Raw genomic sequence first — 12,495 nt, forward strand, 5'->3', positions numbered from 1 at the left:
ATTATTTGTTATCAATTTTGTTATATAATTTCATGTAATTAGAAAGTTCTCAGTGGTAATAGGACTTTAAAAAACGAACAACTGTAGTTTGGGATGTTCTTTCGGGATTCATATCTTTGCAGTTGCACCCAGATCCTCCTAAGAGGTCGTTTACATTGGAAGATACTCCTTCATGGACATTTCAATTGATATTCTTATGGCTAAGTGATACATTTTTTTCCCAGTGAATAAAATTGAGTTCATGATTCGTCACACTTGATGCAGTCTTCACTTTGGATCCAACTCTTGTCTGAATGTGTTTCTATGTTTTCCCATTTTGTCAGATTAAAGTTGTTTAGTACAATAGAGGACACATGCGCACAATTCTTCTCACATATACTGACACACACACGAACGTGCAGCACCAGAGAGGGGACACAGGGACACACTTCCCCCTCTGACGTCGCTGGGCCTGTGGGAACAGCTAGGGTGGGCCGTACCCAAGGTTATCCCCTCACCTCTTTCCCACGCTCCGGGGTGAAGTTTCCCCTAGGTGCAGATCTATGATCAGCTTCATCTCTCCCTATATTAACCGTAACTGTTAGTGGGGAAAATTCAAAACTGACCCAAGATCAGCATCTATGGGTAACTCAATGTATGTACTGTAAGAATATCAATTGAAATGTCCATGGAGCTGGTCCTTATTAATAGTACCTAATAGTAGGTCACTTCATTACTCCCTATTTGTTTACTATACAAGCATCTGATTTACCTAACTTTGTTGTTGAAGGATAAAAACACGAGTTACAAAACGCATTCACAGGGTTGGTTAACTCTTAAGGTTACTCAGGTCTCCACCAAATTAGGTAAATCCGCTTTTAGTTTTAATGGATCCCACTGCTGGAACAATTTACAGATCTCATTAAAACTGGATGTTCTGGTGCTGCTCGGATGTTGATTGAAAACCTAGTAGCTGAGAAATGTAACTGTTTATGATTGTTTATTTGCGTTTTGCATATTTAATATATATATATTAATATATATTTTTAACACATTTACGCACATGTAGTTTTAAATGTGTATATTGATGTGTATTGTGTACACAGGGCTCCCCTGGAAAAGAGGCCCTTGGTCTCAGTACAGACTACCTGTTAAAATAAAAACATTCACCCTACTCCATTTCCTACGACGAGATCACAACACATCGGCTCGGTGACCCAAAAATGGTCGCCGGTATTGTCTGAAAATCACAGAAAGCTCCCTTTGCTGCCAAGACTGGAATCGGTAGAAGTTTGCACCTGACCACTGACAGTCAGATTTTTTTATTTATTTGTCATTTAACTAATAATGGTGGTCCTCTGTGGCTCACATAGTGAGGCTCAAATTCCTGCTGGGATCACATAAACATACAGTATAGTGCCTGCATACATTTTTTGTAAGTCGCTTTGGATAATGGCATAGAATAGTTAGGGTATATGGTAATCTCCTCCTACATATTTGGTTTGGAGAATTATTGACCTCTCTCTGACCTATATCTACAGGGCGGTGCAGCCATCAGAGCTGGTGGGCAGCGTGTGGACGAAGGAGGACAAGGAGCTGAACTCTCCCAACCTTCTGCGCATGATCCGCCACACCACCAACCTCACGTTGTGGTTCGAAAAGTAAGAGCGTCAATTTAGTTTTTTGGCAGCACAAAGAAGCGGTCCTCATGTGAAATGTGACCATGATACTCCTTGCACTTGCAGTGTTGACCAAGCATTTTCTATGATCAATTTATGGCATGATAAAGTAAATTATGTAGCTGTTATGTAGCTCAATGTATACTGAACAAAAATATAAACAAGTATAGTGTTGGTCCCATCATAAGCTGAAATAAAAGATCCCAGAAATGTTCCATAAGCACAAAAAGCTTATTTCTTCTCAGATGTTGTGCACTAATGAGTTTACATCCCGGTTAGTGAGCATTTCTCATTTGCCTAGATAATCCATCCACCTGACAGGTGTGGCATATCAAGGAGCTGATTAAACAGCATGATCATTACACAGGTGCACCTTGTGCTGGGGACAATAGGCCACTCTAAAACATACAGTTTTGTCACACAATGCCACAGATGTCTGAAGTTTTGAGGGAGCATGCAATTGGCAGGCTTGACCATAAGCCACGTCCAATGACATTTTATAGAATTTGTCAGTATGTCCAACCGGCCTCCCAACCGCAGACCACGTGTAACCACGAAAGCCCCTCCACATTTAGGGTTTCTTCACCTGCGGGATCGTCTGAGACCAGCCATCCGGACAGCTGATAAAACTGAGCAGTATTTCTGTCTGTAATAAAGCCCTTTTGTGGGGGAAAACTAATTCTGATTGTCTGTGCCTGGCTCCCCAGACAGTGAGCTTGACTCCCAAGTGGGTGGGCCTTTGCCTCCCAGGCCCAACCATGGCTGTGCCCACTCATGTGATATCCATAGATTAGGGCCTAATGAATTTGTTTCAATCGACTGATTTCCTTATAGGAACTGTAACTCAGTAAAATAGTTGAAATTGTTGCATGTTTTGTTTTTATATTTTTGTTCAGTATAGTTATGTCATGTCCTTTGCATAAAGATGTTATGAATGCTTTATGTAGGTGGCAGAATTTCACCCTAAATAATGCTGTGATTACTCCTATCCTCCCTGTCTTGATTCTAAAGGTGAAAAGGAAGGAAACATTTGGGACTGTTCTTTGTGTATGAGCTGCTAATCACTGTCTGATTTTACACCAGGCTTGATATCTCCAGAGACTTCCTGATTAGTTTTCAGGGACAACTGAATTGGTTGAGTGAAATGTGTCCTTACACTGACTTAATAGCTCACCATGTTACCAAATGAGGACTAACAGGTCAATGTTATGTTACTAATTAAACACATTTGGGAGCATTAAAATGTACCAGTGCTTATTTTCTTGCCCCCACTTACCTTACGACAGCTGTGGAAGTTATTGACCGAACTATGCTGACCTGAGTCATGTTTATTAGGGCTTGCAGCAGAAAACATTTTGCAATTCAAAACAAAAATGTGTGTTTCTTGTTGGACAAATCCAGGTAGTCCCTCCATGTTTGTCAGTTGTCCGTTTGGTGCCTAATGAACACAGCGCTGGCCCCTGGGTTTAAATAGCATTTGTTTTCTATGTACTATGTTCTACACCAGGTGTATCGTAGAGACGGAGAACCTGGAAGAGCGGGCAGCGGTGGTGGCGCGTATCATCGAGATCCTGCAGGTGTTCCAGGAGCTCAACAACTTCAATGGCGTGCTGGAGGTGGTCAGCGCCATGAACTCTTCGCCTGTCTACCGGCTAGACCACACCTTCGAGGTGAGGAAGGCCGGAGGGGTTCTTTCTGCAAGATTCTTTGGTGGTGGTGTTAGGAAATAGTACCAAGACAGTGTTATCACAGTATCTGGCATTGCATGAATCCAATGAAAATTGCGGTACCAAATAAATGCCTAGTGTTTGAGTATTGAAATGAGTACGTCTCTACGCATCTGTAGGACAAAATATATATACTTGTTTTGACTGAACTTCTGCCCCCTTTCCAGCAAATTCCAAGCCGACAGCGGAAGATTCTGGAGGAGGCCCACGAACTGAGCGAGGACCACTACAAGAAGTACCTGGCAAAACTACGCTCCATCAACCCCCCCTGTGTCCCCTTCTTTGGTATGTTCTAGTGTTTCTCAACCTATTTGATACCAGGGACCAGGAAGCTATGCCCTCATTTGTGTCAGGGACTCACAAATAATGTACAGTTTTTTTAAAATTTGGTATTCAGCAGTACTGTGTGTCTAAGACAATTTTCCCCTCGGGAACTTTGAAGTTGATCCTGTCCTGTTCTATCCGAAGCTAGGGTTTTTCTTCTTTGGAGGACCACTTACATTAAAACTAGTGTTGGTTAACCATCTCGGGGACCGGCCAGCAACATTCCACAGACCGGTGCCAGTCCATGGACATCATCGCTCTGCTCTCTCATGTCTTTTCTTTCTCTCTCCTCAGGGATCTACTTGACGAACATCCTGAAGACGGAGGAAGGCAACCCTGACTTCCTGAAGAGGCATGGCAAGGAGCTGATCAACTTCAGCAAGCGACGGAAAGTGGCCGAGATCACCGGGGAGATCCAGCAGTACCAGAACCAGCCCTACTGCTTACGGGTGGAGAGCGATATCCGGGTGAGGAGCGAAAACAATGATGTCATACGTTCCGTTGAAGTCGGCTCCCACTAAATGGCCAGCCCGCATAGTCAACATTTTTTGTAGAAATTGTAATAATTCCGGCTTTGCAGCATGGTCCGACCCATTGATGTTTCACAAACACCATTTAGTTACATGGAATATGAATGGGTGTAAATATGAGTAACACATGGAAGTAATATAAAACATTATTGGACTGTTTCCTTTTCACAATTTCAGCTCTACAGTTACCATGTACAGTTGACAGTTTGCCAAGTCATAGCAACCTATTCGTTTTTGATTAGATATACATTTAGTGGTGATCCCTAGCTTCAACTTTAGTCTCATTGACATCAGTGCATGACTAAGTGAAAATTCGACGTAAGTGGAAGGTAGGATTCACCACTTAGTAGAGAGTTACTGCCACTCAGCTCCTGACATGTACTATTTGGTTATTCATCCAATTGTCCCCAATCACCCACACCCTTGTCTATCGTCATTAGGACAGCAATGTATATTTCACGATGGATCTTTCTTTCCATCTTTCTGACGACTCCCTCTCCTTTGTGTATCACAGAAGTTCTTTGAAAACCTCAATCCAATGGAGGACAAGGCAGAGAAGGAGTTTGCTGACTATCTGTTCAACAAGTCGCTGGAGATCGAGCCTCGGAATGCCCGGTCGTTGCCTCGATTTGTAAGTGTCTTGTTCCTCTCCGATCTTACGGTTCGGTTCACATGATTATCCTCTCTCGGACTCCCTATGCAGTTTGATCAGTTGTTGTATTTCAAACATTTGTTAGAATGGACATTGGATCTTCATGAGTTCAGATGAAAAATACTTTTTCTCCACTATTGTTATTATTATTTATTTTGTACATTTTAGTCATTTAGCAGACTCTCTTGCCCCGAGCGACTTACAGTAGTGAATGCATATTTTTAGTAGTGGCCCCCCGTGGGAATCGAACCTACAACCCTGACATTGCAATTGCCATGCTCTACCAACTGGGACCAGACTGGGCCACACTTAAGCATGTATACTCCATGTATACTCTTAAGCAGTGGCGTCTCGTGAAATGTCCAACAAATGGGGCTGTTGTCAATACGTTGCCAACTGACAATAAGTAGCTGACAAATAACGCTTACGTAAGTCCACATTTCCAAACGGAATGAGTTGGCTACTGTAAATGTTCAACTTCAACTTATTTGCTAGACTCACAAGCATATGGGAATACAGTAACAGACAAAAACGTGTCGTTTAGTTTTAGCTAACGTCATGGCTCGTTTGACAGTGTCATCTTCTGTGTCTGAGCTCACTTCATACCTGACAACAGTCCAGTGTTTTTGGAGATCGTCGCCATCCGGTGTTCAGAGTTATAACTGAAAACCAGGGGCTCTTTGGATAGGTTCAGTAAGAGCAGCTAAAATCCTATGATAATCAAATTGTATTGGTCACATACACATGTTTAGCAGATGTTATTGCGGGTGTAGGGAAATGCTTGTAAAATGTTCTAAGGACTAGAAGCGAGGCAGCCCTCTGGCTCTGTTTTTTTAGGTTCCGCAAGGCGTATAGGGATCGCTTTGAATTGCATTGAATGAGGTGGCTTGAGAAGCTCTCTGGAACGCTGGAATTACGCTGCCGATTACAGCAGCACATTTTCTTTTTGAAAACTCGATTTGTAATCTAAATGCAGCTATTTATATCCCCAAACTTGATATTATTACAATATTTTATCATTATATACATTTTTGTAAATCCATTTTTATCTCATTGCTGCCAGGTGGGGCGGCGTCCGAGCGCCCTCTATGGACGCAACGCCCCTGCTATTAAGGTAGAAAAAAGACTGACAATTTGTCAGCAGAATTGATACCTAGAACAATTACAGGTAACTGCCAAAATAAAGGAAACACTTGAGGAAATGAAGGATATAAAGTATATTGACAACAGTTTCTTCCGCACAGGTGTTCCTGAGCTAATTAAACAATTAACATCCCATCATGCTTAGGGTCATGTATAAAAAAAAATCCCAGTTGCCCATTTTGGCTACCATGGCTAGAAGAAGAGATTGGTGACTTTGAAAGAGGTGTCTCAAAGGTGCATAGAGGGTTTAAAGTGTGTGTGTCAGCCACCAGATCTCACCCAATTGAACACTTGTGGTAGATTCTGAAGTGTCACCTGAGACAGCGTTTTCCACCACCGTCAACAAAACAGCAAATTATGGAATTTCTCGTGGAAGAATGGTGTCACATCCCTCCGATAAAGTTCTAAACCCTTGTACAAGCATGCTAAGGCGTATTGAAGCTGTTCTGAAGGCTTGTGGTGGCCCAACGCCCTATTAAGACACTTTATGTTGGTTTATGTATGTTGATGTATATTTTGGCAGTTACCTATAGGTAACACACTAACCAGATAGTTCCCCAATTTTCCGACATTAATTTATCAGTTAACTACCAGATAGAAAAGAACCAGCAGCACTTGAGGGCTGAAGGTCTACAGTTGAGAAGCCTTGACATTATATTGTTGCCCTGACCCCTCCTTCACCTCTCTTCTCCCCCTCTCTCTCCCTTTCTCCTTCCAGCCCAAGAAGTACAACTGCCCGCTCAAGTCGCCCGGCGTGCGCCCGTCCTCGGTGCGCCCGGGCACCATGCGCCACCCGACGCCACTGCAGAACGAGCCACGCAAGATCAGCTACAGCCGCATCCCTGACAGCGAGATGGAGAGCGCCGCCTCTGCGCCCAACTCGCCGCGCACGCCCCTCACGCCGCCGCCGGCCTCGGCCGCCTCCAGCTCAACGGACATCGGCAGCGTGTTCGACTCGCCCCAGGGCCCCTCCAGCCCCTTCCACTCCAGTAGGTGGTCCTTCAAGTCGGACGGGGGAGCAGCTTGGGTGGGGATCGCGGCGGGAGGTTGGGTGGGTGGGAGCACAGCTAGAGCTTATAGAGAAAGTGTTTGAGAGTTTGAATTTAATGCTTCCTTCCTCCCCTTGAAGAAATCACTGAGCTAAGGTAAGTGATTAGCTAGGTGAATGCAAAGTGTTCCACTTCTTAGCTTTCACCAATCCAGTCATGTCAGATCAGTGATTACTCCAAGGAAGGAAGGAAGAATGCATGCAAGACCAGTCAGAGTGCAATTGAGTGTTATCACTGTGAAATGTTTGGCGCCGACATGGATAATGCCAGTATTCCAATTGATTTACAATATATTATTCTGAGCACAGGCAAAGGGAACACAACCTCTTGTCCTAAAGATACTAACCCATTTTACATTACCCTGTAACTCACATTATACCAGTAACTTTCCCATTTTCAGAACTCCGTTGTAACAAGGCGTGTGTGTGTGTAGGGGGGGGGTAATAACACCCGCAGTCCTTTCAGAATTGTGAACAGTGAATACATTAATGGGTGATAGGTCCAGTGGTCCGAAATGAAACTGGTCCATCCACATCAGTCTCTCCTCCTCTCAGGGCCTTTTCTCTCTTTTCTCTCCTCCTGCCTCTCCCTCCGTCCAGACTGCGACAGCATCTTTGCCCCGGTCTCTTTACCACACGGCCCACGTTAGTATGACCCTCTCAAAGCCAGCCTACCTGTTGTCAGTGAATCCCCCCTACACCCCAACCAAGCAACTACATCAACTCGCCCCCCCCGTCTCTCACTCATTCTGACCCTCTCAAGCCCAACTTGCCTCTCCCTACCTGCATGCAACTGACATCCACCTCATTGCTCCCATCTCCGCCCACTGTTGCGCCTGTCTGTCTCCATGGCAACGAACGCTAGTCTGTGTGTGCGTTTCGTAGCTCCAAGTAGACATTGCCCACGGGTACAGCTCTAGGATCAGTTTACCTCTCTCTGAATACCGACCCTAACCAGGCTACTAACCAGTTAAACTGACCCTAGATCAGTGTCACCCCCTTCTGTTCTCCTGTCCTGAATTCATTGTCACTGTGGGGTTTTGCTCTAAGCATCCCTTGTACAATATCACTCTGTGGTGTGTAGTTAGTTATTGAAGTTGGTCATTGCCTCGAACATAATACTTTAGGGGTGTTGTTTGCATACCCTTCCCGAAAGGAGAGTGTCTATTACCCATCCGTTCCTCATCCTCTATTCTAAATGTTTTCAATGCTTGTTTTTACTCCATTCTTCGTGGGCCTGAATGTCTGGAGATATTGTCTGATTTAAGACCTAGGAAACAGTCAAGTGCCAAGCAAAAGAGAGAACCCCCCCCCCCAGACACTCAGTTGCCCATCCCTGAGTTGTAGAGCCCTGTATGGGATGAATTTGGGGAATTGGGGTTAAATATGTGTAATTACTCTCTTCCTGTAAGACTTCATTTGAGTTCCTGATTTCCTTCTATTCCAGGGTCCTCCTCAGTTTCTTCCATGGTGAGTCTCCACAGGAGCACTGAAGACGCCACCGTCCCCCCGCCTGTGCCCCCTCGCAGACGCCCCGAATCCGCCCCCGCTGAATCTTCCCCTTCGAAGGTGACTCTATATTGACATGTTTGCTACCTAAAGTTGTTCTGAGACTGTACCATTAGGAGGATTCTCAATTGATTTATTCAAGAGTGTAGATGTGGAATGCTAAATATCCAATGAAACACAACTAAGTTGCGCTGTCAGTTATTTGCTAGAGATTTAGATGACAATTTTGAGTTTGTCGAATTGTTCTCCCACACTCTTCATAACGTTTGCTTCTCCTTCTTTCTCCTTTTCCACCTCTCACATTCCAGATGATGTCCAAGCACTTGGACAGCCCCCCCGCCATCCCTCCACGGCAGCCCACCACCACCAAGGTCTACTCGCCGCGCTACTCGCTCTCGACTGAGCGTACCTCCTTATCGGAGCCGCCTGACAGCCCACCCACACTGCCACCGCGGGAGCCCGTGAGAACGCCGGACGTCTTCTCCAGCTCCAACAGCCCCCTGCACCTGCAGCCACCCCCGCAGGGCCGCATCCGCAGCAGCGAACCCACGCTGAGCCAAACCTTCTTCCCTCCCTCGCCGTTCGGCCCGCTCACCCCGCCACCACCCCCGACTCCCTCGCCCTCGCTGGGGCCGCGCAAGCACCTACCATCCCCGCCCTTACCACTGCTGGGGCCCGGTGGCCCAGACTGCTGCGGCGACTCAGCCCTCCTCCCTCCGGGGGGTGCAGCTGGCCCCCCTGTGCCCCCCCGCCAGAGCACCAGCAGCGCTGCTGCCCAAGCCATCCCCAAGCTCCCCCCCAAAACGTACAAAAGGGAGTCGGTGTCATACCCGTCCCTTGCGCATCGAGACGGCCCGCCCCTGCTGGAGAATGCCAACCCCTTTTAAAAAGACTTGTGTATGTGATCTGGGGGAAATTATTGAACACTAAAGACTTGGACAAAAAACAACATTAATTGTGATGTTGACTTTGAGAAGAAAAAAAAGACAATACCAGTGTAGATTCTTAGCTACCTGGAAAAATAATCATGTGCCCTTATAAAAAAAATACTTAAACGAAAGATGATTGTCCTTTTTCATTCGTGCAGACCATTTGGAGATTCCCTATAAAAATCATTTTGGGGGGGGGGGGGTCTTACTGTTTTGTTTTATTGTATGTGTTTGTTTGTTTGTACAGTATGTTGTTTGTCATCGTCCAATGTTTATTTCATTTTTATTTTTTAAGTGAATCGATTGCAGCATTACTTGTCTATGAGCTCGGTGGCCTACCCATGCACATACAGCTTGAACCGTAGTAAACCATGAACCAGGACCACACAAGTCCACCGCACGCTGGAGGACGGGACGATAAAGACTGCAGCCCAGTTTGATCAGACTCCAGGAGAAATCCACAAACTTAATAGTGTTTTAACTCCCTGTGTATGGGCTAAACGATCTACCAAAGTGGCCCATATTGACCAGAGACGGACCAGAGAGGACTCTAGCTATCACGGTGTTGCAAACCCATTCAACTCGCCCATAACAAATGTCTGTCGTTCAATCCACCTCACTCAGATGGAAAAAGGGACTTGGGAAATCACGTTGTTAGATAGTTTTTAAGGCTTAGAGACTCAGTCCGGAGCTAGCTTTTTTTTTTTTTTGTGCCAGTAGATCGACCAGAGTACCATGATTTAAGGCAGGGTTTCCCAACCTCGGTCCTGGGTGCGTGTTTAGTTGTTTTTGCCCCAGCACTACACAGTTGATTCAAATAATCAAAGCTTGATGATGAGTTTGTTAATTGAATCAGATGTGTAGTGTTAGGGCAAAAAAAATACATGTGGGGGGGTCCAGGACTGAGTTTGGAAAACCCTGATTTAAGGTACCCATCCACACCAAAGAGGTACTTTTCAAGAAACACAAGAAGTGATTGTTCTTAAGTTTGTGTTAGTACTTTTATGTTCTGATTCATTTCTGCCAATGAGTATGTAAAGATAATTACGATTTGACTTCTTTAAACAAGGGAATAAAAGTGTTTCTACCACTCTATGCAGTAGGTCCGCTATGAAACTAGTGAAGAGCTGGCTACGGTCCTGAATGCCCAGTTAGAATATATTTGTTTAATGATTCCCTTCCTTCAAAATGGTCACTGATCTGACTGAAGCTAATCAAGTTATGTACTGGAGACCTTGCTCTATCGGTAACAAAGAGTCTGTATGGAAATGTAGTTGCTAATTGTTTACCTCAAACTTCAGCTTGTGTATATGCCCCATACATGCAAGACTCATTTTAAGGTTTACATTTGTCATTTAGCAGACACTCTTATCCAGAGCAACTTACAGTAGTGAGTGCATATGTTTTTCGTACTGGTCCCCCGTGGGACTCGAACTCACAACCTTGGCATTACAAGCGCCGTGCTCTATCAAATGAGCCACGTTACAATTTCTTAACTCATGAAACCACACAATCCTTAGTTTTAGACTACAATATGATTTTGCTCATGGGTGTCAGGAGATAAGCCCCTTTCTGTCCAATGAGGTCATTTCTGGGCACGGTTCGATTTACACAGGCAATATTTCTGTCAATTCAGGGGACCCCTTTTGACTCAAGTGCACCAGGCAAACGTTCCGTATAACCCCATTTTAAAAGGAAGGATGAAGGGATGCCTTTTTAAAGCATCCAAAAAGGGCCATAGCAAAATGCAGTTGAATTGCTGGCGCTACCTAGATGGCTAAATATGAATGACTAGCCACAACAAATTGTCTTTGTCCTTATTTTGCTTGATCATGAATACAATACTTTTAATCACAGGTAGACCACACTCCAGTCAAATGTTACCAACTCACTATGGAATGGTCATATATTAACAGTACATCTTGAGTACACCACATTTTAATTAAGAGAACAATATCCTGTGACTGGCAATAGTTTATGTATGTAAAATCAAACTATTTGGTTTATTTGAAGAAGTGCAAGTGTTCCACCTTCAGGTTATACTATGGTTTGTTCCCTAGGGTCAAAATGTGGGCTGTGAGTCACCCAAATGGCACCCCATTCCAGACACAGCACACTGCTTTTGATGAGCCCGAAGTACCCTGGTCAAAAGTAGTGTACTATATAGATTCCATTTGGGACACACCCAATAGCCTAAAGTAATTAACCTGGGTTTGTCGTCTTCATTGTAATCATTCTTGGCTATTCTCCCAGGTTTCTTCCCAACGGACAAAGTGCCATAGGGTCATCCTGTCAGTTGCTTCCAAAAACATGTTCTTTTTCTGGCCCATACACTATGTAATGGCTGGAGTTTGAGAATCATAGAAATCGAATGACTAGAACATGCAGTCACATTCAAGTCACGTCCCGCGATGGGTCAACTGACGGCAATATCAGTGTACCAATATCTAGGAAAGTAATAATGACCTTTTAAGGAAAGTTACTTGAATTTAGAGACCAGGTTGTATGTGTGTACTGTATGTATGTGATCATCTCATTGACAGTGAGTCTGGTGTTTACCAGCAATACTGTGAAAAAGCCTCGGCAATAGAGACCTCTTTAACCCACAACACGTTGATGCAGTGTCAGAAACAATAATTGTGCCACATCGGTAATAAACTTATACTTACTGACCATGACTTCCAAGCGTTTAAGTCGAGACTGCAGCAGTGAGATATGCAGTCAGGTCAAATTAGATGAGTAAAGGAATTTGTTTCACTGCTATGTTGAGTTAGATTGTCAATAGATACTCATATTTCACTGTCATGTTAAACTACATACACACACAAGGTTAGGAATACCCATTTAGCCATTAGTCAAATGGGAAGCTTAGGGGATAATTGGTTGACTGATTAATGTTAGAGTTGTAAGTGAAGATCCTGACTCGGTGCAGCTGGTCACCTAGAGACTGTAGCTAATATGTGTGATTTGAGTGT

The 12,495-nt window shown here is 44.4% G+C and overlaps 1 protein-coding gene across 4 annotated transcripts in view; it reads left to right on the top strand.

The window, feature by feature from the left end:
• LOC110493792 (son of sevenless homolog 1) overlaps positions 1–12,190 on the top strand; it is a 74,429-nt gene extending 62,239 nt beyond the window's left edge. Inside the window, exons 15-24 of one of the 4 annotated variants that reach the window (XM_036949776.1) lie at positions 1,521–1,640; positions 3,166–3,328; positions 3,553–3,670; positions 4,004–4,176; positions 4,754–4,870; positions 5,955–6,005; positions 6,753–7,023; positions 7,683–7,727; positions 8,530–8,651; positions 8,900–12,190. In XM_036949776.1, coding sequence (XP_036805671.1) covers positions 1,521–1,640; positions 3,166–3,328; positions 3,553–3,670; positions 4,004–4,176; positions 4,754–4,870; positions 5,955–6,005; positions 6,753–7,023; positions 7,683–7,727; positions 8,530–8,651; positions 8,900–9,478 — 1,759 coding nt within the window. In that variant the 3' untranslated portion in view covers positions 9,479–12,190. The remainder of the gene's footprint in view (positions 1–1,520; positions 1,641–3,165; positions 3,329–3,552; positions 3,671–4,003; positions 4,177–4,753; positions 4,871–5,954; positions 6,006–6,752; positions 7,024–7,682; positions 7,728–8,529; positions 8,652–8,899) is intronic. The other 3 variants (XM_036949777.1, XM_036949778.1, XM_036949779.1) reach the window with 3 other exon arrangements.
• The last annotated feature ends 305 nt before the right edge of the window (positions 12,191–12,495 follow it).

The sequence above is a fragment of the Oncorhynchus mykiss genome, chromosome 17 (assembly GCF_013265735.2).
Source record: "Oncorhynchus mykiss isolate Arlee chromosome 17, USDA_OmykA_1.1, whole genome shotgun sequence".
Lineage (NCBI taxonomy): Eukaryota > Metazoa > Chordata > Actinopteri > Salmoniformes > Salmonidae > Oncorhynchus > Oncorhynchus mykiss.